At 51.6% G+C, this 22,046-nt stretch overlaps 1 protein-coding gene across 3 annotated transcripts in view; it reads right to left on the bottom strand.

The window, feature by feature from the left end:
* Limk1 (LIM domain kinase 1) overlaps positions 1–21,830 on the bottom strand; it is a 32,907-nt gene extending 11,077 nt beyond the window's left edge. The window contains exons 1-7 of one of the 3 annotated variants that reach the window (XM_028765919.1): positions 21,588–21,830; positions 19,961–20,057; positions 6,148–6,286; positions 5,799–5,908; positions 3,752–3,958; positions 2,649–2,754; positions 2,380–2,546 (exon numbers count right to left, since the gene is read on the bottom strand). In XM_028765919.1, the coding sequence (XP_028621752.1) occupies positions 2,380–2,546; positions 2,649–2,754; positions 3,752–3,958; positions 5,799–5,908; positions 6,148–6,286; positions 19,961–20,057; positions 21,588–21,642 (881 nt within the window). In that variant the 5' untranslated portion in view covers positions 21,643–21,830. Of the gene's footprint in view, positions 1–2,379; positions 2,547–2,648; positions 2,755–3,751; positions 3,959–5,798; positions 5,909–6,147; positions 6,287–11,678; positions 11,787–19,960; positions 20,058–21,587 lie in introns of those variants that run through there. The other 2 variants (XM_028765921.1, XM_028765920.1) reach the window with 2 other exon arrangements.
* Positions 21,831–22,046: the final 216 nt, after the last annotated feature.

The following is a 22,046-nucleotide window of genomic DNA, read 5'->3' as shown; positions in this document are numbered from 1 at the left end:
AAGAAAGGAGGGAGGGAGGGAGGGAGGGAGGGAGGGAGGGAGGGAGGGAGGGGGAAAGAGAGAGAGAGAAAGGGCAGCTATCATCCCAGAAGGAAACTCTTCAAAGGGCTTTTCCAAGAGTCCTGGAGAGACCAGCAAAAGGGGACAAGGGACAGGCTACCCCTGACTCCTCGTGTTCTTCCTTTGGCTTCTTCAGGCTCAAGAACAGAGGACTCATGGCTCCTGCTCCCTGGACCACTGCAGCAGACCATGAGCCAACTCTGACTTGACATCTTACATCAAATCCCTCATCCTGGACACAGTCATCTCTGTGAAACATACCACTGTGTAGTGACAACCGGTCAGAGGAAGCCCCTAGGCATGGAAACATGTCAAAGCCTCCTGGCACACCTGATGGCCTGGAGTCAGCCTGTCACCCCAATGTTCCCATCATTTCAAGCCAATCACGAGGTACTGCATGAAGTCAAGATGCTAGCCTGTGTCCTGTTTTCTCTACAGCTGCAAATGAGCCTTTACTATTAAGGCAGTAATAGACGAAGAAGAAGAGGAAGAAGAAGAAAAACCAACTAGAAATCAGATGGGTATGGTCAAGATTACTTGCCATTCCCAGTACTTAAGAGGCAAGAAAATCACAAGTTCAAAGCCAGCCTGGGCTATGTATGAAGCAAAACACAAATAAACTAAAAATCATCCAAACAAGCCAAGAAATGGGGTGGGGGGAAGTGAGTGCCAGAAACCACCGAAATGCGTTGTAGTTTCTCGTGGTATGTTTCGTGTGTGTATGCAGGCATTCATGGGAGTGTGCGTGTGGATTTGAGTGCGAGCATGTGGAGGCCTTATGTTGATATCAGGTATTTTCCTCTATCACTCTCCGCCTTACTATTTTTCAGACTTATTATTTTTAATTATCTGTACGTGTTTGTATTTATGTGTGGGTTTGTGCACTTAGTGGCTGTGGAGGCTAGATGAAGGCCATCAGATCCCTTGGAGGTGATAGAGGTGAGCCGCCACCCAGTGGGTGCCAGGAACCAAACTCTGGTCCTTTCCAAGAATATACACATTTTTTTTTTCCCCCTCTGAGACAGGGAGGTCTCACTATGTAGACCAGGCTGGCCTGGAACTCAGAGATCCATTTGCCTCTGCTCCCCGAGTGCTGGGATTAAAGGCACATGCCACTACGCCTGGCATGCTCTTAGCTTTTAACTGCTGGTCCAGCCTGCCAGCATCCTTTTGAGATGGGGTCTCTTGATTGAACCCTGGGCTGGAGTTACAGGAGTGCGGCATTTTCCATGGTGCTGCTGGGGTCTGCACTGAGGTCTCATGCTGGTGTGGCCAGTGCTCCTGCCCGGGAGCCAGCTACCCTGCACTGTCTCTTTGTATGCCCAGTGAGGAGCACGGCTGGAAAATGAAGGACTGGGAGAATAGCAAGAACGCACGAGCAGCTTACAAAGAAAAATGGGCTACGTATTTATAATAATGAATGATGGCATGACAACGTATTGCTGCCGAGCCAATGACATGAATGGTATTTGTACTGACTTTATTTATATTAACGAACTATTTTTAAAAATTCAAGAGTTGGTACACTAAAGTGATAAAATAGTTTTCTTTTTTGGTTTATTAATTTTTAATAAATAGGGTCTCATGTAGCCCAGCCTAGTCTCCAACTCACTAGGTAGCCGAGGATGAACTTGAACTTCTGATCCTCCTGTTTGTACCTCCTGAGTGCTGGGTTTACAAGTGTGTGCTGTCATGCCTGTCGATGCAGTGCTAGGGATGGAACCCGGAACTGTGTGTATGCTAGTACTCTGACCACGGACCTGGAGCCGGGCCTTAAAACATGCTTTATGTGAGCCTGCTCCTCACTGGTACCTCCCTGATCTGTTCATCTGCCTACAGAACAACACACAGAAAACAGTCTTTTAAGTAAATTTTACAATTAGAGAGAAGGCCTATGAGGTGGCTCAGTGGGTAAAGGCACTTGCCACCAAGCATGACAACCTGAGTCTGACCAGTACACAGGCACTGGGGTGTCCTCAGGGCCCATCTCGGTGCTCCCCTCCCCCACAAAGTAAAGGAGTAAATCACTGCAAAATAAAAGATGTGGCCTGCCTGTAACTTCCAGCTGGGGGCGCTGTTTGCTGTTCCTGTCCTCATCCTCATGCCTATTACAATCCCTACGCGGATGCTGGCGGAGCTGAAGGAATCAAACAGGCGGAAGCCTGGAGCGAAGAGCACTGACCACTTAGCAGAGAACCAGGGGTTGGTTACCAGAAGCCGCACGGTGGCCTCACAACCTTCCAGCTCCCGAGACCTTGACACCCTGTGGCCACCAGGCACGCACCCACGTCAAAGAAGCTAAGGAGCAGGTTGACTTACAAGACAGGTTTCTGCCGGGCAGAGCTGCCGGCCTGTCCGCTGGGAGTGTGCACCGGGGAGCTCAGGGGGCTGGGATCTGACACTGGCCCATGACCCAGCGAGTCATGGGGGTCGTGCTCAAGGGTCAGCTGGAGCAGGCGGCTGGTCTCCTGGATCAGCAAGTCGATCTGGGGACAGGTGTGGACAGGTGAGTCTTCTGCGGTGGTAGCAGAGCTCAGGGGTGAAGCTTCGACTTCTGTCATCCCATCCTGCCCAGCCTTGAGTCCTACCTCATCCAGCGGCACATTCCGGATGGGTGTACCGTTGATTTCCAAGATCCGGTCTCCGACATGGATGGAATTCTTCACATCTGGGCTCATGCAGCCCGGGTCCACCCTGGGAACAAAGCCGAGGTTAGACTAGCTCCCCTCCGACCTGACCCCTTGAGCCCCAATAGGAAACCGAATGTCAAGTCCACCATGTGTGGGGTGGGGAGGAATGATTCCACCTGAGGTGAAAATCCCAGTATACCATGGTTTTAGTTGTTACCTTTAACACAATAAAAGATTTTACACGGTGTTTTGCCTGCATGTATGTCTATGCACCACATGCATGCAAGCCTGGTGGCTACACGGGTATCTAGAGCTAGAAGGTTGTGAGCCACCATGTGGCTGCTGGAAACTGACTCTGGTTCTCTGAGAGAGTAGCCAGTCCTTGCTCTTATGCTGAGCCATCTTTCCAGCTCTTGTCTCCTCTCACTATAAGCACCTATGAATTACGCTCGATGACAGACTTCACTATGGCCCCTTCATGCACGACATAATGCATCTGACTACACTTGCCTCCCCCCTCCCCTTGCATGCATCTCCTTATTCTTCCTTCAGGTCTTTTCCTTTTTGGGGGCGTGTGTGTGACCCGATATTTCATCACAGTTGCTCACAGAGGACAACTCCCTAACTCCAGGATTACAAGCACAGCCACTGTTTGACTTAAAAAAAATATTTACATTCATTTATTATGAGGCCATCGTCTGTGTGTGTGTTTGTAAATCAGAGATAGTTAGTTCTTCCACCACGTTGGAGCTGGGAATGGAACTCAATTTGTCAGGCTTGGTGGCAAGCATCTTTATCTGACAAGCCATGATGACACCTCCTGGTTTTGTAAAAGTGGGTTCTGGGGGAGTGATCTCAGTTCTTCCTGCTTCTAGTACCTGGACATTCTGGGCCTGAAGAACCTGAGTCAGCGACTGCAGACAGAACCCTCCAAACCATGAGCCAAGATCAATCTCTCCCCACTTAGACTGTTTGTCAGGTATCCTGTCACGGCAGCAGAGAGCTAACATACAACCAGGCCGCTACAACAGAGCCCCATCTGGCATCACAGCCCCACTCACCCTTGGACTCGGACGGTGTGCGAATGCTCCGTGCCACATCCTGGTGGGCCATGAGGAGGGTCGATGGAGACAGACAGGCCTCGTTTGCCATGGGCGGAGGCTGGGATAGACACTAGGGTGACCGTGTGGGGCAGGTGGGAGCCGGGTGAGTCAGGTAGGATCTGTTCAATGACTGGAGTTACCACAGTCTGGTAGTAGCACTGCCCGCTATGAAGGTCATCGGCGGTGGAGAGCCAAAGAGAAAGAGAAGAAAAGAGCCAGGAGGGGAGAAGTCAGTAATGCTTGGCTGCAGTCCATAGCAAGCTGGTGGGACGCAGGGCAGGACTGGGCATGCCCAGTTGTCTCAGCACCCCCAACTCTGGGTCTCAGTTATTCTGGTTAAAAACAATTTTTTAAAAGAAAATTACATTTATTTTTGTGTGTGTTTGCTCAAGTATATGTGTGCCACTATATATGGGGGTTAAAAGACAACCTGAAGAAATCGGTTTTCTCCTTCCATCATGGTCCTGGGGAGTAAACTAAGGTTGTTAAGTCTAGTGGCTAATGCTTTTACCTGCCATCTCATCAGACTGTTATGTCTTTTAATTACATTCATTATTTTTGTTTGTGTGTCTATGGGCTTGGGGGAGGGGTACGCATGCTACAGAGTACGGAGGTCAGAGGACAATTTGAGGAAGTTCTCTCCTTCCACCATGTGGGTCCTGGGGATGGAACACAGGTTCGTCAGGCTTGGCAGCAAGCACCTTTACACACTGAACCATCCTGCTGGCCCCATTCTGGCTCTGTCTATCTGGTGATATTGTCAGATGGCCAAGATAAGGCGAGGCCCTTTCGTATACATCTCCTTTGGGAGGAAGTCATTAAAAATCCATTTGGGATCGGGTCTGTTGTTCTCGAATCCAGCTTTGTTGGTGTTTCATAAGAGAGAATGGGTCTGATTTTTTTTGTCCCTGACTCCGGGGAGAAAGACTCTTAAGTCCTTGGAACAGGGGGATCTTTGTTATTTATGAGCCCTTTGGAGGATGCTTGAGTCTATGCAAATGAGTCATGTCTGGGGCTGGTCCCGCAGTCACTAACCGTGACTGAAGGCTTGGGGCTTCTAGCCAGCCTGGACTCCCAGGAACAGGATAGAGACAGCATAATCACGTGGCCCAAGGACTTAAACAAAACCTCAGTGAAATCCCTGGATGCTGGGCCTCAGCGTAGAATCTCAGTTAGTAAACCTAAGATGGGCTGGCAGAGAGGTGGAAGGCGCCCTTGCTTGGTGCAGCTGTGGCCCGCAGCACCGTCTGGAGTTCTGTGAGTCAGTTACTCAGCACATCATCAAACACTGGGTTGGAAGGCAGTTGCTTTAATTGTGTGAGGGCCTGGGGATGCCTGAGTGTGCAGCTGCTGTCTGGAGCAGGAACAGACCTGCTGGTGATGGTATGTATGGTTGGTGGGGTCTGTGTCAGCTCTGTGGTTAGAGCCAGGTCACACTGCAGAGGCAGAAGGAAGAGAGCTGGTGTCGGGGCACTTTTGCTTTCTGTCATTTTCTTTTCTTTTCTTTCTTTCTTTCTTTCTTTCTTTCTTTTTTTTTTTTTTTTGTGGTACTCAGAATTGAATCTAGGGCCTTACATATGACATGGAAGTCCTCTAATGCCGGGTCACACTCCAGCCCTCATAGGGGGATTCTAGGCAGATGCTCTACCACTGAGCCACGGGCCCAGATCATTTTTTTTTACTTCTTGAGATTGTATCTCACTAAGTTGCCCAGAATGGTCTAGAGCTTGCAATCCTCTTGCACTGGCCTCCTGAAAAGCTGGGGTGACAGGCACTGCAGCTCCTGACACTTCTACATGGAGACAGGGAGCAACGGGACTTGCCCTCTCCTGGTTACCAGCTGGAGTGTGGAACTGTGTCTGGACCATTCTGGTATGGAATTTACTATAGAGTACAGAACTCACTACAGAGTAGCATAGCATTTATGGCACCATAAAAGCCTGTGTATGGGCAGCCTTGGTGACAGGTGCAGGCCCCTAGGCTTGAAGAGGCCCACAGGACTCACCAGTACAGCTTGGAGTGCTCCACCAGTGTGTAGGTGTCCCCATCGCCGATGAAGGTTCCACAGGCGAGGCAGATGAAGCACTCGGGGTGGTACTTCAGCTCCCCGGCCACCTGTGTGGGGGGCGGAGGGGGACACAACACACAGCTTAGTAGTGCCTGCTGTCCCCAGAGCCATCATTATTCTCCTCTTGGGGGAACGCAGGGCAACCCAGACAGAATCTTGCTGGACACGTAGAGGACTGGAAGGTCTGAACTGATGAAGAGATGGGTGCAGGACTTACAGGGGACAATGCGGGGGAGAGTCTGCACACCTGCCTCAAGAGGTGGGCAGGTAGGGGAAGGTGGCTCACCATGACCAGCCCTTTGGTGATGTGTTCGGAGCACCTGTGGCAAGACTCGCCATAGCGGGCCCAGTAGTCCTTCTTGCAGAAGAGCTGTCCATCCTTCTCGTAGTACTGGTGTGAAAGGGAGGCGCTACACTCGCAGCACCTGGGTGGAGAGGGGCGGGGCTGAGGATGGTACCGTCTCTGCACAGCTTTTTTTTTTTTAATTAAAAAAATGATTTCTGCGCATGCGTGTCTGCCTGCTTTGTCTGTATGTGCATCTTGTGTGTATAGTCCCTGTAGAGGCCAGAGGACACCAGACACCTTGGAGCTGGAGTTACGGGCAGTTGAGGATACGGATGCACAGGTATATACTTGACTGCTCTGAAATAGCAGCAAGGATTCTTGACCCTGGAGGCATCTTTCCAGTTGCCATCTATAGGTATTTTGCTTTGGATTTTGCTTTTAAAAAAATCAAAACAAGCCGGGCGGTGGTGGCGCACGCCTTTAATCCCAGCACTTGGGAGGCAGAGGCAGGTGGATTTCTGAGTTTGAGAGTTCGAGGCTAGCCTGATCTACAGAGTGAGTTCCAGGACAGCCAGGGGTACATAGAGAAACCCTGTCTCGAAAAACCAAAAAAGAAAACAAAAAAAAAAAAATCAAAACAAAATAGGCCCTGAAGGTGTACTTCTGTTGGTATAGAGCTTGCCTAGCATACATAAAGCCCCGTCTCAAAAAACAAAACAAGACAAACAAAGGAAAAAACCAAAACCAAGAGGCTGGAGAGATGGCTCAGCGGTTAAGAGCACTGGCTGCTCTTCCAGAGGTCCTGAGTTCAATTCTAGCAACCACATGGTGGCTCACAGCCATCTGTAATGGGATCTGATGCCCTCTTCTGGCACGCAGGTATATACACAGACAGAGCACTCATACATAAAATAAGTAAAAAAATCTTTTTTTTTTTTTTTGTTTTTTTTTTTTTTTTTTTGTTTTTTTTTTCGAGACAGGGTTTCTCTGTGTAGCCCTGGCTGTCCTGGAATTCACTCTGTAGACCAGGCTGGCCTTGAACTCAGAAATCCGCCTGCCTCTGCCTCCCAAGTGCTGGGATTAAAGGTGTGCACCACCACCCGGTATAAGTAAAAAATCTTAAAAAAAGAAAACAACAACAAAAAAATCAAAAACAAAACAAATAAAGGGAAAGGTAACCAGGAACAGAGACTGAGGCGGGATCTCAGAGTTGCAGTTAGCAGGGGCTACAAAGGGAAACCCCGCCTCAAACACTGAAACACACACACAGAGAGAGAGAGAGAGAGAGAGAGAATATTATACTGGGCTGGTGGTACTAGCCCGGCATCTAAGCACTCAGGACACAGTACACAGTGGGGAGTGATTAGGACGTTCAAGGTCATACTTGGTTACATACTCTATAGTAGTGAGTTCCAGGCCAGAACGGGACAAGAAATACTCTCTCAAAAGTAAAAGGTCTGGAGAGAGAGTTCAGTACTTAAGAGCACTGGCTGCTCTTCCAGACAACCCGAGTTCAATGCCTTAGCACCCAGACGGTGGCTCACAACCATCCACAACACCCGTTCTAAGGGATTGGACATCCTCTTCTGGCCTTTGTGAGTACCAGGCACACACATATATGCAAGCCAAACTCTCATACACGTAACATAAAATAAACACTGAGAAAGAAAGATAAAGGAAAAGAATGGGAGTTTGAGGCCAGCCTAGGCTACATGACAAGTTTCAGAATAAGATGGACGACAAAGTAAGACCCTTCTTCTAATTTAATTAATTAAATTTTTAAAAAATGATAAAAAATAAAGTAAAAAGAAAAATAAGTAAAAATGACAATTTAAAAGTTGTATCCTGTGAACACTGGTAGCTTATTTTGAAGTCCAGAGCTTAGACTGTGAGACTAGGGATAAAACTGGACCAACATCTGTTTTTTTTTGTTTTTGTTTTTTAAATTACTAATGGCTAGCCACAGTAGAGCACACCTTTGACTTCAACACTCAGAGGCAACCACGGGTGGAACTCTGGTCTACATAGCCGGTTTCAGGTCAGCCAGAGTTACAATGGTAAGACGCTACTTGCCCCAATTATTAGTACAGTGAGAGCCACCGTGCATATGTGGAGGCCATAGGACGACTCAGGGGAATCGGTTCTCTCCCTGGACTCCGACATAAGTTCTGGGAACTGAACTCAGTTCATCAGGCTTGTGCAGCAAGCCTCTTTACCAGCTGAGCCCTCTCGCTGCTTTATCCTTTACAACTTTTTACTTTCTTAGGTTTTAGAGACATAGGTTCTCTCGCTAGCCCTGGCTGTCCCTCCACGTAGAGCATGCTTGCCTTGAACTCACAGAGGTCTGCGTACTGGGATTAAAGGAATCTCTGTGCTCAGCTACCCCGATAGCTTTTTCTGTGCACAGCCTGGACAACCATCCATTTCAGTTCTGCCAAGGTGGGCTAAAGGATCTGGACTACCTGCTAGCCTCAGATAGCTTCTAATCTGGGCCCGTTTCCTCTCATGCAAAGAAGATGGCCCCGAAGGAAGGTGACTTGTTCTTGGTCACCAGCCAAATGGAGGAACAGAGCCTGGGAACATGGAGTGAAGTGAACCGCAGGCCTCACGCTAATGGATGCAATGGCTTTCTCCTACACTCTCCTCTGCCAGCTTGGGGCTCTATCACCCTTTAGGGCAGAGAGACCTGAATGTCAGCACCCTCTGCTTTAGCACTTGGGAGGCAGAGGCAGGTGGGATGTATGGGGACTCAAGATCAGCAGGCCAGTCAGGGCAGGGCACTGTAGGAACACACCAGCTCAAAACTAAAACTAAAACAAACAAACCAACAAACCAAACAAAATCCTTCAGGGGAGATGAGCTGTAAAGGCCCCAAGCTGCCCAAATTCCCACTTACAAGCACAGACCCTGCAGATCTAGTCCTGTCTCAGTATGCTAGGTGGGGACGGGGCTAAGGCGCAGCCTGGACACCGCCAGCGAAGATGCAGGATGCTGGCGCTTCCCAAAGCTTGGCAGCCCTCAGGCCTTCTTCAAAAGGACATCCAGGGAGCAGCTACCGCCTACCATTAAATCTGCATCCCTGTCTTCCCTCAGCCCAGGGTTGGCAAAGCCAGCAGTCCACCTTAGCCTAAGAGAGAACCAGGGAGGCTGGGGTTGGGGCTGAGGGGTGGATGGAGAGGATTGATGTCTCTGTCTTTAAAACAGGTGCCTGACTTCTCCTGGTCCAAGCCTCCTGGTGGATGTGGACTCACCAGTGAGTCTGTGAGGATCTGGTGAGCTGGCTCTAGGGTTCTTTGTGCCTAGATATGTCTGTGGCCTTTGCCTGTGGGTCACATGGAGCCAGGAAGAGCCGGACTGTCCTGTCCTGGGTACCAATGCAGGAAAGAATAGGTGGGTGAAGACTGTTCATTCCCCTCCCCCAATACCAGTGGCTTGCTAGAACTAACTGAAAAGCAGACAGGGAGGAGAGCTGTATAGCAGCTGGTGGGACACTGTCCCTTTAAGAAGATCCCAGCTTGCTTCCCATTGTCTGGGTGCCTGGCCTGCAGGGAGGGGCTCAGGCCAGAGAGCACAAAATGTCAGAGTTCAGTTTAAGTGGGTGGGGTGGTGTACCCAGGAAAGGGGCCCGATGAGGTGTCCCTGGGGGAGTCAGAGAACAGCAGAGGCGGAGACAGTGAGTGCAGGCCAGGAGTCATGACATCATGCCTACTGTCCCAACTCTCCCGCAACAGCCCAGCAGACTCCAACAGGGGAGGGGCTTGGTACTGCTGGGGGGGGGCTGAGGCTGGGAATGTGGGGCCCCAGTATACCCCTCTTAGGGTCTTTAAACCGAATAAAAGATGCCACAGAAAGGACCACAGTGCAAAGAGGCAGCACAGATCCTGTCCTTTCAGAAAGGCCCCCAGTCCCATACTATCAGTGACCTGCTTCCTGTCCACGCCTGGGTCACAGGCGTGTCACAGGGGTCTGTCCATCACTCCCCGGTGTCACGCTGCAGGAAGCAGGGCCTCTGCGTGCCTGTTCACCCATGGGTGTGGACTCAGGGGTAGCGACATCCCACCCTGAGTGAGAACGCTCTTAAGTTCATCTCAGAGGAAACTCCCTGGCTCCTCCTCCACCCACTCGTTCACCACTCCTTCTGAGGAGCAGCGGCCACTGCAGCAGAACAACCTGACCGTGACTTGCTCACAAGCTCACAAGCTCGGCCCAGCACATCCCCTACCAGGTCACTACTTCCTTGAAGCCTCTCCCAGCCAGCACTGCCGCAGAGCAGCAGCACAGATGCTCTGCAAACACCCTCCGGATGGGTCTGACCCCAGCTGGCACCCTCAGTACTGCTTAGGCACTTCTCTGCTGTCTGTGTATCTGTCCACCCCATGCCCCTCACCCTCTACTGAGAGAGGATCTCACAGAGCCTTCTTGAAGTTGCTACGTAGTAGATGGCCTTGAACTCAGGATCCTACTTCTACCATGAGTGTGGTCTTCTAGCTCAGTTTATCCAGTGCTGAGGATAGAACCCAAGGACTCCTGTGGGCTGGGCAAGCACTCTACTGACTGAGCTACATCCCCAGACCAACCTTGAGTTTCCCATCCTCCTGCCTCTACCTCTGCAGTGCTGGGGTGACAGGTGCATCCCAGTATGCTTGGCTTCTGTCTCTGATTAGATCAGCTAAGGCTTCATCTGGCCCCAGGATGTGGGTTCACACATCGCTGTGGTGGCTAGCCCTGCGCTTCAACAGACCTTTGCTGACAGAAGGCACAATGGAGCTTTTGACCTTGTCCAGCCCCTTAACCCTCAGTTCATATCCAGACAGGAGCCAGAGAGGAAACAACCGGCTTGGTTCCCCACAAAGCACCTTGAGATGCGCTGGGCGTGTGGCTCAGTTGGTAGAGTCCCTGCCTCACAGTCAGAAAGTCCTGGCTCCCCAGTCCCGGCAACAGTGGAGGTGGTGGTGCATGCCTGTAATCCAGGGACTTGGGAGGTGGAGGCAGGAGAATCAGGAGTTTGAGGTCATTCTGGGCTACCTAGCCAGTGTGAGGTCAGCCTTGGATAGACGAGACCCTATCTCCAAGGGTCCTCCATGTCAAGAGAGGTAGCTCCATCAGGCACTAGATGGGGCCTGAGCTGGCCCCAGAGCCAGCTAAGTAAAATTCCTGAGGAGTCTCTCCCATGGTCTTCTCTAGCAGAGCCAGCCTGGAGCAGGACAGGAGAAGACCCTGGGGAGGAGGGAACAGAGGAGGGTCTTTGTGACAAGGGACATTGGGCTAAGTGTCACAGTGACAGGTATAAGGTTCCTTCTTCCTCATTCTACAACACCAGAAGGGAAAGACTGAGCAGTTGGGTGGGGGGGGAGGCAGGGTCACTAAGAGAAGGTATCAGAAAGTCCAACAGCTCAGTAGCGGGTTGCTCATGGCCGGCAGATCTCACTAGAGAGTTTCAGTTCTGCCCTACAGCAGTCCCCAGACGGGCCTGTCTTTCAGTCCCCTCCACCTCCAGCCCAGGACAGGTGGGGAAGGGGCTTTCCACTTACTTAGCCCCACGGAGGCAGCGGGTCCATCTCAGTGCCAAGGATGGCTGCATCCTCTGCAGCTATGTCCGGAGACTCTGGAGGCCTGCAGGAGCCCATGGGTGGCCTGGTCAAAGCTTCCCCATCCTACTGCGGGGGCTCAGGATTGGAGGCTGCAGGGGGTAGGGCCTCTGTGGCCACACCACAGTGGAGGAGGCAGAAGTGTGGCTGAGGAAGGCCTCTTTCTCATCCTGTGACAGGAAGCAGCCAAAGTGTCTTTGGCTTGGGCTTTGGTCACAGAAGAGGAGGAGAGATCTCTGCCCAGGCAGAAGTCAGCAAGGAGTGGTCTTTATTCTGACTGACGGTAGAGAGGTAGGCAGGGAAGGATCTAGGCTCTGACTATAGGTAGGAAGTCGGAACACACGGGATCCAGGTTAGGACTACAGGTGAAGAAGTGAGGAAGGAGTGGTTGAGGCTATGACCCCAGGTAAGAGGCAGGGAGAAAGGATCTGGGCTCTGACTCTATGAAAGGGGGGTGGGGGAGATAAAGGAGGTAGGAAGGGAGGGAACTAGGCTCTGACTGCGTGGCAAGGAAGCAAGGATGGTATGAGGGGCTCTGACTATGGGCGGGAAGAGGGGATGTAGGCGAGTACAATTAGGGAGGTGGAGAAGGATCTAGGCTCTATCCCCACCACTCAACTCCTAGCCCTCTGGATCTGGACAAAGTCTCCTGTATCCTGTGTGCTCCTTGGTCTCTTCCTGGACAAAAGCACTGAGTGCTTGGGTCTCTCTAGGGACAAGGACAAGTCCCAGAGCAGCTGTCTCTTCCGGTGCTGTCCTCAAGGGAACAGAGGCCAACTTCCCATGGTCAGCTCAGCCTCCTTACCGGGAGGCTCCTTGAATGAGAGCTTTCTCCCAGCTGTGGCTCTCAAACAGGCCGCAGCCCATTTACCACTCCCAGCTCAGGGCTACCCCACCCAGCCTCTAGGGAGATTACCCAGGCTACAAGAGCTCACAGAAGGCTCCTGGGAAAAGGACCCTGCAGGCATGGCACACAGAGAGAGGCTGGGCCCAGGAAACCCTGGACCACTGGCCTGGCTCTAATCTTCTGGGAGACAGAGTCACTAGGAAGGGTGGCAGTGGGGCATAGACAGGGTCCCCTGTGAGGATCCTGGCTCAGTGGGACACCTGTCACAGCATCTGCGGCCTTCCCTGCTATGTCAGCTTGAGATTTCCTCCAGGCCAGGGCAGAGACACTACAGTGGGCCTCAGAGCCTGGATCAGAGGACTCAGGACAGATGCACAGCCAGGGAACCTTCTGCAGGTTCCTCCGGTTCCCCCCAGGCCAGCACTTCTCAACCTCCCTACCGCTGCGGCCTTTTTAATACAGTTCCTTACATTGGGCCGACTCCCAACCATAAAATTATTACGGCTGCTGCATCCTAACTGTAATTTTGCTACTGTCGTGAATCCTAACTTAAATAGTTGGTATTCGGGATATCTGATATGCGACTTCCAAAAAGGCTGTGACCCGAAGGTTGAGTACCACTGGCCGAGACAAACATCAATGCAGCTGGAAGGCTGGGACACAGTACCGTGATAGGGCTTTTGCCTGGTATTCACAAGGCCCTGGGTTCAATCCTCATTGCCTGCCTCCCTTCCCTTTTCCCTCCCTCCCAACAAGGTCGGTGAGAAGGCTCAGCCTGGAAAGATACCCACATCCCAGTCTAACGACCTGAATTGGTCCTTGGGTCCCACATAGTGGAAGGGCAGAATAATAAACTCCCAGTTGTTCTCTAATCTCCACACATACATAATAAATAAGTGAATGTAAACAAATAAATAAATTTTCCCGTCAGTGCCGGGGAATGAACAGGCAAGGCAAGCGATAACTCCAGATTCCTCTCCCACTCCCCTGCACATAACATTAGTGCTTGGAGATTTAGCAGAGTGCTTGCCAAACAAACTCAAGGCTCTGGATTTGGTCCCCAGCACTGTGAGGAACAAAAGCCCACAAGGCTGGATGATTCTAGGCCAGCCCTATGTGTTGGTCCCGCAGTGTGCTTTGCTGATTCCTGGGACGTATCCACCACACCCTGCCTCAGTGCCTCTAAGCACGAGGAGTTCCTCCTCCCTTGCTTCCTTCCACTCTGTGTCACTGTCACCTCCTTGGAATGCTATCTCTGGTCTCTTCTCTGGCTTTCCTGCTAGAAGGCAGAAGCCTGTATCCTGGAGGGGCAGGACAGAGTGGTGAGCACGCACTGGTTACATAGTATGAGCTTTGAGGTCAGGCTCCGAGGAGGCCTTGGACCCGTAGATGACCTCTATGCCTGTTTCCTCGTTAGTCAAACTGCTCCAGTACACAGTGCTCTGGCTTAGGTGGTCCGGAGGGAGCCTGTATAGGGCAGGGGCTTGGGAAGAGCTGACTCAGGGACCCCAGGGTGTTCCACCTGGAAGAGCACACAGAAAGGCATGGAAGGCAGGGTGTGTGACAACTCATGATGTCACCTTCCCTACCTGGTGGCTAAGAAGCAGGCTATTCAGCCTTGTCACACACACATCCCTCCTGCCTAAGTAGCTTTAATGAGGACAAAGGGAACAAAGGTCTCAGTGTCACCAAGAGGTTCAAGTCATTGGAAACAGAGCCTCAGGGGCCCTGTGGCGAGTTAGGCTAACTGCCTGTCAGCCAGTACCCAGGGCAACCGTGATCTTTCTCTGAGCTGTTTTCCTGTTACTGGGCCAGGATATGGGAGATAGGGTTCTAGGCTCTGACTGTAGGTGAGGAAGCACGGAAGGGGGGATCTGGGCTCTGACTCTGATACGGGAGTAGGAGGTCTCACTGCCTGTGGGCCCTTCCCCATTGAGGCCCTTGTGTCCCTCACCTCAGAAACAGCTGAACATGCTCTCTTCCTACAGCCCCAGCTGGGTCTCACCCTTCTCTAGGTGCTATGGAGTGGGCCGGCCAATGCCAGGGCCCTGCAATCTGCCCCAGCCTCCCTTTTATAAGACTATATAGGGGCTACCCTTGGAGTTCTCTTGTGCCTTCCTTCCCTGCCAGTCACAGGGCCCCCTAAAGATAATTTCCTGATTCCTTCTGGCCCTGTTGCAAATCTAACTGCTACTCAAGTGACAGGCAGAACTAACCTGCCTCCCAACTCTACTGACAATGGACACCCTCTCCCAAGTACAGACTTACAGAGATACAGTCAGATCCCACCTCAAGCTGTGACAGCCTTCACTAAGGTGATTGCTGAGGCTGGACCCCCATTTCCCACGACATTAGGCAAATTCTGTACGCTGGAGGACGGGATGCTGGGCTGGATTAATACTGAAGGATGCTTGAGGAACAGAGAGATGGCTCAATGGGTCAAATCTTGCCAAGCCTGCACGAGGACCTGAGTTCAGAGCCCTAACACCCATGTGATGCTGGGAACAATGGTGCTATCTGCAGCCCCAGTCCTGAGGGGTGGGCAGAGGAAGACCTTAGGGGTTCACTGGCTGGCCAACCTAGCTGAAACGGCAAGCTCTAGGTTTAGAGAGAGACCCTATTTCAAAAAATAAGGTGGAGAGCTGGCAAGATGGACCAGGGGATAAAGGCCACTGCCACCAAGCCTGATAACCTGGAGTTTGATTCCCAATACGCACAATGGTGGGAAGAGAAAACTTATTCCCACAAGCTAACCTCTGATATAACATGTTATCCGCATGCGCACCATGGTGCACGCGCGTGCATACACATGTATACATGCGCACGCACACACACAGAGAAAAAGAATGCTTACAGCTGGGTGTGGTGATACACGTCTATAACCCTAGCACTGGGTATGAAATACCAGATAAGAGCCAGATCTAGGCTGCATATCGAGATGCTTGTCTCAAAAATCCAAGGGCTAGGGATAGAGCTTGGCGGTATACTGCCTAGCTTGTCCTAAGGCTCTGGGATCTGATCACAAGCACTGGAGAAACAGAAAGGAAGGAAGGAAAGGGGAGAGAGAGGGAGGAAGGGAGGGGGAGAAGGATGGATGGGAGTTGGGGAGAACGCATGCTCGGTGGTGGGTAATCCAATCTACCACTACAAATACAACTTCAGACGTTTGAGACCACAAGTGTTTGGGGCTTTGTGTGACTGTGGATCATGGACTATTTGCCTATGTACAATGTAGGAGCTTGGGAATGGGACCCAAGACTAAACAAACAGCCAGTAATTTATGTTTCAGACAGGACTTACCCACATATCCAGAGGAATTTTTTTTTTTTTTTTACAATTTCGAAGACATTTCACTTGTATGGGTATTTTGCATGCATACATATGTGTGCACGGATGCATGCTTAGTGCCCAGAGAGGCCAGAAGAGACTATCCCTAAGAGGGTGTCAGGTCCTCCGGAACTGGAGTTACAGATGATTGTGAACCACCATGCAGGTGCTGAGAATTGAACCTGAAACCTCTGGAAGAGCAATCAGTGCTCGTAACTACTGAACCATCTCTCCAGCCCCCTTGAAGGAAATTCTAAGCAATGTTTTTTTTGTTTGTTTGCTTTGGTTTTTTTTTTAGAGATTTTTCTGTGTGTGTATGTGTGTACATGTGTTCACACATGAGTGCAGTATATGCTGAGTCCAAAAGAGGGCACTGGATTCCCTGGAGCTGGAATTACAGGTGGCTGTGAGCTATCCCAACACAGGTGCAGGGGCGTCACACTCTGGTCCTCTGCAAGGGCAACGTGCACTCTTAACTGCTGAGCCACTTCCAGCCCAACCTACAGGATTTGAAAGTGTACCTGTGTTTTGACTATGACTTGTCATAATAGGTCTAGTCTGGAACTTACTACTGGTGGCACTGTGTTGCTATTTACATTTTGGGGACGTTTCAAAATGTTCAGACGGTGTCTTGTGTCACCCAGGTTGGTCTTGAACTCACTATGTAGCTTAAGATGACCTTGAACTCCTGAGTCTCCTGTGTCCACCTCAAGAGTTCTGGAATTATAAGCATTCACTCACACCTGTTCTATACTGTGTTGAGACTGAACCCTGGCTTTGTGCATGCTAAGCAAGCTCTACCATCTGACCTTCAGCTGCAGCCCTGGTTTGGGGGGCGTTTGGGATTAAGGATTCCCAAAAAAAGGATCCTTTGTGCTTTTCAAAGACCACCCCACTGAGTGTGTGTAGGTATGTGTGCGTGCTTGTACGTATGTATGGGAAGGCCCTAGGTCAAGCCCAGGCATGGCTCCTTAATAGCCAGCCACTTTGTTTTCTGAGTCAGGGTCTACCAATGAGACCTGTCAGGGAGCCCCAAGGATTGGTTTGTCTCCACCTATTGTGTAAAGAGTTTCCTCAGAGAGTTTAAAAAAAAAAAAAAATCCATCCTGCAGGGAGCTCCTGAAGCAGAAAGGCAAACAACTCAAAACAGCTTCAGGAAGTCCCTGAAACTGACCAGATTCAGTTGGCCCCTCTCTGCCAAAGGAAGCAATAAAAGCCAAGAGTCCCTCTCAGAAGGGCAGCAGGGCTAAGCTGCAAAGAGAACTCTCAGACCAGACCAGCTGCCTAGAAGAAGTAGAAACCAGCCAGGCTGCCTGGAAGAAGAAAGACCAATTAAATCATCGAAAGGACACTCTCTAACCCGATGAGGCTGCCTCCAGGATGTGAAGTGTGCTCCAGGTTCTCAGCTTTGTGAGCTGTCACCCATGCTGGGCTTTGGTGACGCAGCTGTCTTTAAGTCACTTCTGTAAGTAACTCCCTACCAATATTCCTGAAAGTAACCCCAATAAAACTCATTGGTTCAAAAAGTTGGACTTTGGTGGTCCTTATATTTGGTCTGTAATGGGTTCCCTATCTGTGGTGAGCAGAGCCCAGGATAGGTTTTGTCACACACCACCTTGTCCCTAGTGCTGAGATTATAGACACACACCGCTACACTTGTAAGTTCTAGGGGGTCAAGCTCAGGTTCTCAGACAAATATGTTACCAGCTGAGTTGACTCCCCAGCCCCACGTAACCCCTTCCATATCACAGAGCCGCCTCCCTCCTCAGTCACAATCCGAAGTCAGGCTAGTGAGTCAGACCCCTGAATTACTATGACAGTCTCGTCCTGCCAAGTTGTGCCATCTGCCCACTGAGATGACAATCTTCAACAAACAGTACGCTCCCCAGCTGTCTGCTGCCTCTCTATTGTCTCCAGAAGGGCCTAATCCTGGCATTCAGTGCCCACGACCAACTCTCTCTGAACTTGGTCTCCTAACTGTGTTATCCATTGACTTACTGTGTGTCTTATCACCAACAGTGCCGACAGCCTTGCCTCCTTCTGTGAGTCAAGACCCCTTTATGGGCCTCTCTGAGAGACTTTCTGCTGAGCGTGTGCTTTGAATCCCAAAATGTGCTACCTGCCTCTCTTCTGGCCTCAGAGTGGCCACTGCATATTCTTACTCCTTCCTGGTCATGTGACTTCAGGCAGAAGAATGAACCTCTCTGTGCCCCGATTTGTCCTTGGGAGATACAACTAACTGGCAACTACATAATGCGTTCAGATTCCTGCTAAGTGTTAGAAAAGGATGCCTCAGTCTTTTTCTGTTAGACAGGGCCTCACGTAGCTCAGGGTGGCTTTGAACCTGGGACGTAGCACAAGGTTGCTTTGTGGACCTAGTAGACCACTGGGCCACCTATGGCTGCCAACTGTTTTACTAAGTCTTTGACCACAGCCTTGGTCTGTGTATCTGGAGGTCAGGGCTACTTTCATTGGTAGACACATCTTTACAGGCAGCTATGGCCTAGGGACAGTGGCTAGGATTCCCTTGAGAGCTGATGTCTCTTTTTCCTCCCCTGCAGCAGGGCAGCACAGAAGGCTACGGCCAACATCTGCCTTCCTCCACCTGTTCCCTCTCTACCATGGGTTCCTCATGGTGAACTCCACCAGCCTCCAGCTGAAAAAAAAAAAATCCCATCTGAGGCCTGGGGAGATGGCTCGGTGGGTGAAGTGTCTGCCCCACCAGCACGAGGACTGGAATCCATATTCCCCAGAACCCAAGTAAACAGCCCGACACACCAGCGTGGATCTGTACCTCTAGCGCTGGGGGTGGGGTGGCGGGCAGCATGGAGATGAGCAGACCCCTGCATCTCACGACTTAGCCAAATCAGTGAACTCCAGATTCAGTGGGAGACCCTGACGCAAAAACTACAGTGGAGGGCACCTGAGGAAGCTACTACCTGCTGTCTACCTCTGCCTCCCCATACGTGTGCGTGCATCACACACGTGCATACGAACGTACCCATACGCACAATTACACCTGTATTACATGTATGAACCTGAATTACATGTATGAACTCTATTGCTCCACACAGTAACTATTGGCACAGTGCATCATGTACCACCTTAAACCTAAGTTCTCTAAGGATGATTTTTGGTTGTCTGTTTGAGACAGAGTCTCGTGTAGCCCAGGCTATCCCTAGACTCATTACTCAGCCGAGGATGACCTTAAGACCTTCCGATCTTCCTGCTTCCATCTCCTGAGTGCTAGGCTTACAGGCATGTGTCACATGTCTGGTTTATGTGGTACTAGGGACTGAACCCAGGGTTTCATGAATGCTACATAAGCCCTCTCTCAACTGGGACATCCTCAGCCCCTAAGTGGGATTTAAAGTCTACTAGACAAGCCGAGGCATGGTGGCACATGCCTGTAGTCTTGGCTACTGGGGAGGCTGAGGCAGGTGACTTGCTTAAGCTTAGGAGTTCCAGGCCAGACCTGGACTACAAGACCCTGTTTCAAAAAACATATAGAGGGGCTCGTGGGGAGACAAGTGGGTGGGTAAAGGTGTTTCCTAGAGAAGCTCGGTAACTTGAGTTTGATCCCTGAAATGCATATGACAAGCTAAATGTACTGGGAAGTGTCCATAATCCCAGCAATCATTCCCGGCATTCCCGGCTTCCAGACAGGAGGAGGAGACAAGAGAATCAGCTGGAAGCCCCCAGACCTGCTAGCCCAAATTAGCAGCACAACAGCAGAAAACAACCAGAAAGCCTCAAGGTGGTGAGAAAGAACCGGCTCTCAGTATCTGTCCTCTGACCTCTGCATGTGCTCATGAAATGCGTACCTGCCACCCCTCAACAGAACGACAGCAACAACAGATATATGTGTGCGAGCGTGTGCATATGCACACATACACCCCACAGAACAAACAAGCTCCTTATTTTAATAAAGAAAGGGAAACTGAGGCCAGGGACCTGTTGGAGATCACAGGGAAGGACAGCACTGGGAGAAACATCCGGGTCACAGGCAGGCTTTGTGGAGGGTGCCCACCCTTCAGCCGGGCCATGTTACCTGAAGCAGTCCGCATGCCAGTCAGCATTCAGGGCCTGGAGGTACTGGCCATCATAGATCCTCTGGCCACAGCTCGCACACACAGGCAACTCGCTTCCTGCAAGAGACAGAAATCACGTCAGGAGCCATTCTTAAGAGTGACGTTTGCTGGTGGTCTAGCCTGCCCTGCTCACACACTGAGCCTTTCTATACCAGGTGAGTATTCACTCTGCCAAGCAAGAGGATAAAAGATATACATCTGAGAGTCCTGCCTGGACACTATCCGGGCCCTTCTGGAACGCACAGAGAACAGAGGTGTTCCCTTTAGCAACAGCAAGTAAAAACGGAGAGAAAAACAAAATAGAATTTAGAAATAAGGTGGAGGGTGGCACTCTTGTGACAGCTTCTGCCTGCAGTGTCGAAAGGGGCAACAGACTGGCAGAGCTGGGCTGGTCTATCCTAGGCTAAAGTAGCAAGGTCACACACTAAAACGTGATAGCCCTTGTTGAACGTGATGAGGGACCAGGGCTGCAAAGCCAGGCCCTCTGACAATTCCTTAAGGCAGCCACTACATGCTTAGTCATCCCCAGGACCTTGCGCCCCTAGAGCTGGTGGGCCCTGCAAAATTCCCTTGGCCAACTCTTCTCTATTCTACAGACGCTGAAACCTCAGCCCCAGAGAGGGGACCTCTCTTTATGACACACAGCCAGGCCCCAAAGCTACTGCCTATCCCTCTACAAGTACCCAAGCATGCAAAGTAGTGTGTTGTTAAGTACAGGGTGGGCCTGTGCCCCAAACAGCATTTCAAGAATGTGAGAGTGGGAGACAGAACGACTGGAGCGGTCAGAACCTGTCTTTGACCAGATGAACCTATTGTGGGGGCTTTGAAAAAGAAACCTAGGGGAGATCCCAGTCTCTGATTCAGGCTGAAGGAATCCCCGAGGCCTGTGAACCCCAACTGTAGTGTGGCTCTAAACCTACAGCCTCTCGGTGCGGGAGAAGACGCTGAAAAAGGTTAGGACTCTAGCCAAGTCTGATTAGATACGAGGATTGGTGGAGGGAAAGGGGGAGGTTATGATGGTAGTTGTGGTGGTGTACCGCCGCAGTATTCGGTCACCGAATCCAAGATGCATAGCTCTCTTGTGCCCCCCCCCGGGGCCCCCCCCCCCCGCCACTAGGTCCTCAATTCACCTAGTCCTGAAACTGCACGGATGGGGAAACTGAGTCCCTGGGTGTTAATGACTGGTTCAAGGTCAGAAAGCCCCGTAAATGTGAGTCTGCGTCTCAGATCCAAGGTTGCTGCAGTTTGGTTCTCCCGGGTCAGGCTGGATCAAAGGGTCCCCCCCTCTCAAATCCCCGGCTGCCGGTGGAGATCGAGGACCAGAGGACACAGAACTAAGGACTAAGGTGAACAGTAACCTGGGAGATGGGTAAGAGGGGATAGGATATGAGAAGAGGGGATTCCTCCATCCTCGAGAGCGGTTCATCCCGGGGGCCGAGGAAGGGAGAAAGAGGGTGGGTGACAGGGAACGGCCTGCGGGCTTCGGAAGGGCAGGCGCATCCCTAGGAGGCAGGGGCGCGGCCTCGCCTTATCGGGCGCCCCCCAGATACTCCCGACTCCCCTCCCCCGACCCCCAGCCTGGCGCACCTTCCTCTCCCATACGTTCTTCCCTCCAGGTGCAACAAAGTAGCGTCAACCTCATGCACTCGGCGGGGGGCGGGGACCGCCGGCAACCGGCGGGGCACCGGAGAGCTGGGGCCGGGCCCGCGAGCTCGCCCGCCGCCGGCCCGAGAAGGCGGGAGGCGGGGAGCACGGGGCCGGAGCCGAGCGCTCCGCTCCGGGTTCGGCGATGCTGCCCCGCTGCACTCCCACACCAGGCTTGGGGACACCGGCTCCGCGTTGCCGCTGCCTGAGAAGCGCGGAGGGGCGGGCCGGGGCGGGCCTGCGAGCTGCGGCAGGGGCGGGGCGTGCGCGACGCGGCCGGCTGGAACTGCCCCTGCGCGGCTCCGCCCCCACAGCGGTAGCCTCGCCCCCTCAGAGACAGACCCGCCCTCTGCAGGGTGACAAGAGGCTGCGGGCGCTGCCTGTTGGAATTGTCATTGCGCG

This window comes from Grammomys surdaster, unplaced genomic scaffold (assembly GCF_004785775.1).
Source record: "Grammomys surdaster isolate TR1022 unplaced genomic scaffold, NIH_TR_1.0 166, whole genome shotgun sequence".
NCBI lineage: Eukaryota > Metazoa > Chordata > Mammalia > Rodentia > Muridae > Grammomys > Grammomys surdaster.
The sequence above is the reverse complement of the archived record's forward strand: the minus strand, read 5'-3'. Positions and strand labels throughout refer to the sequence as shown.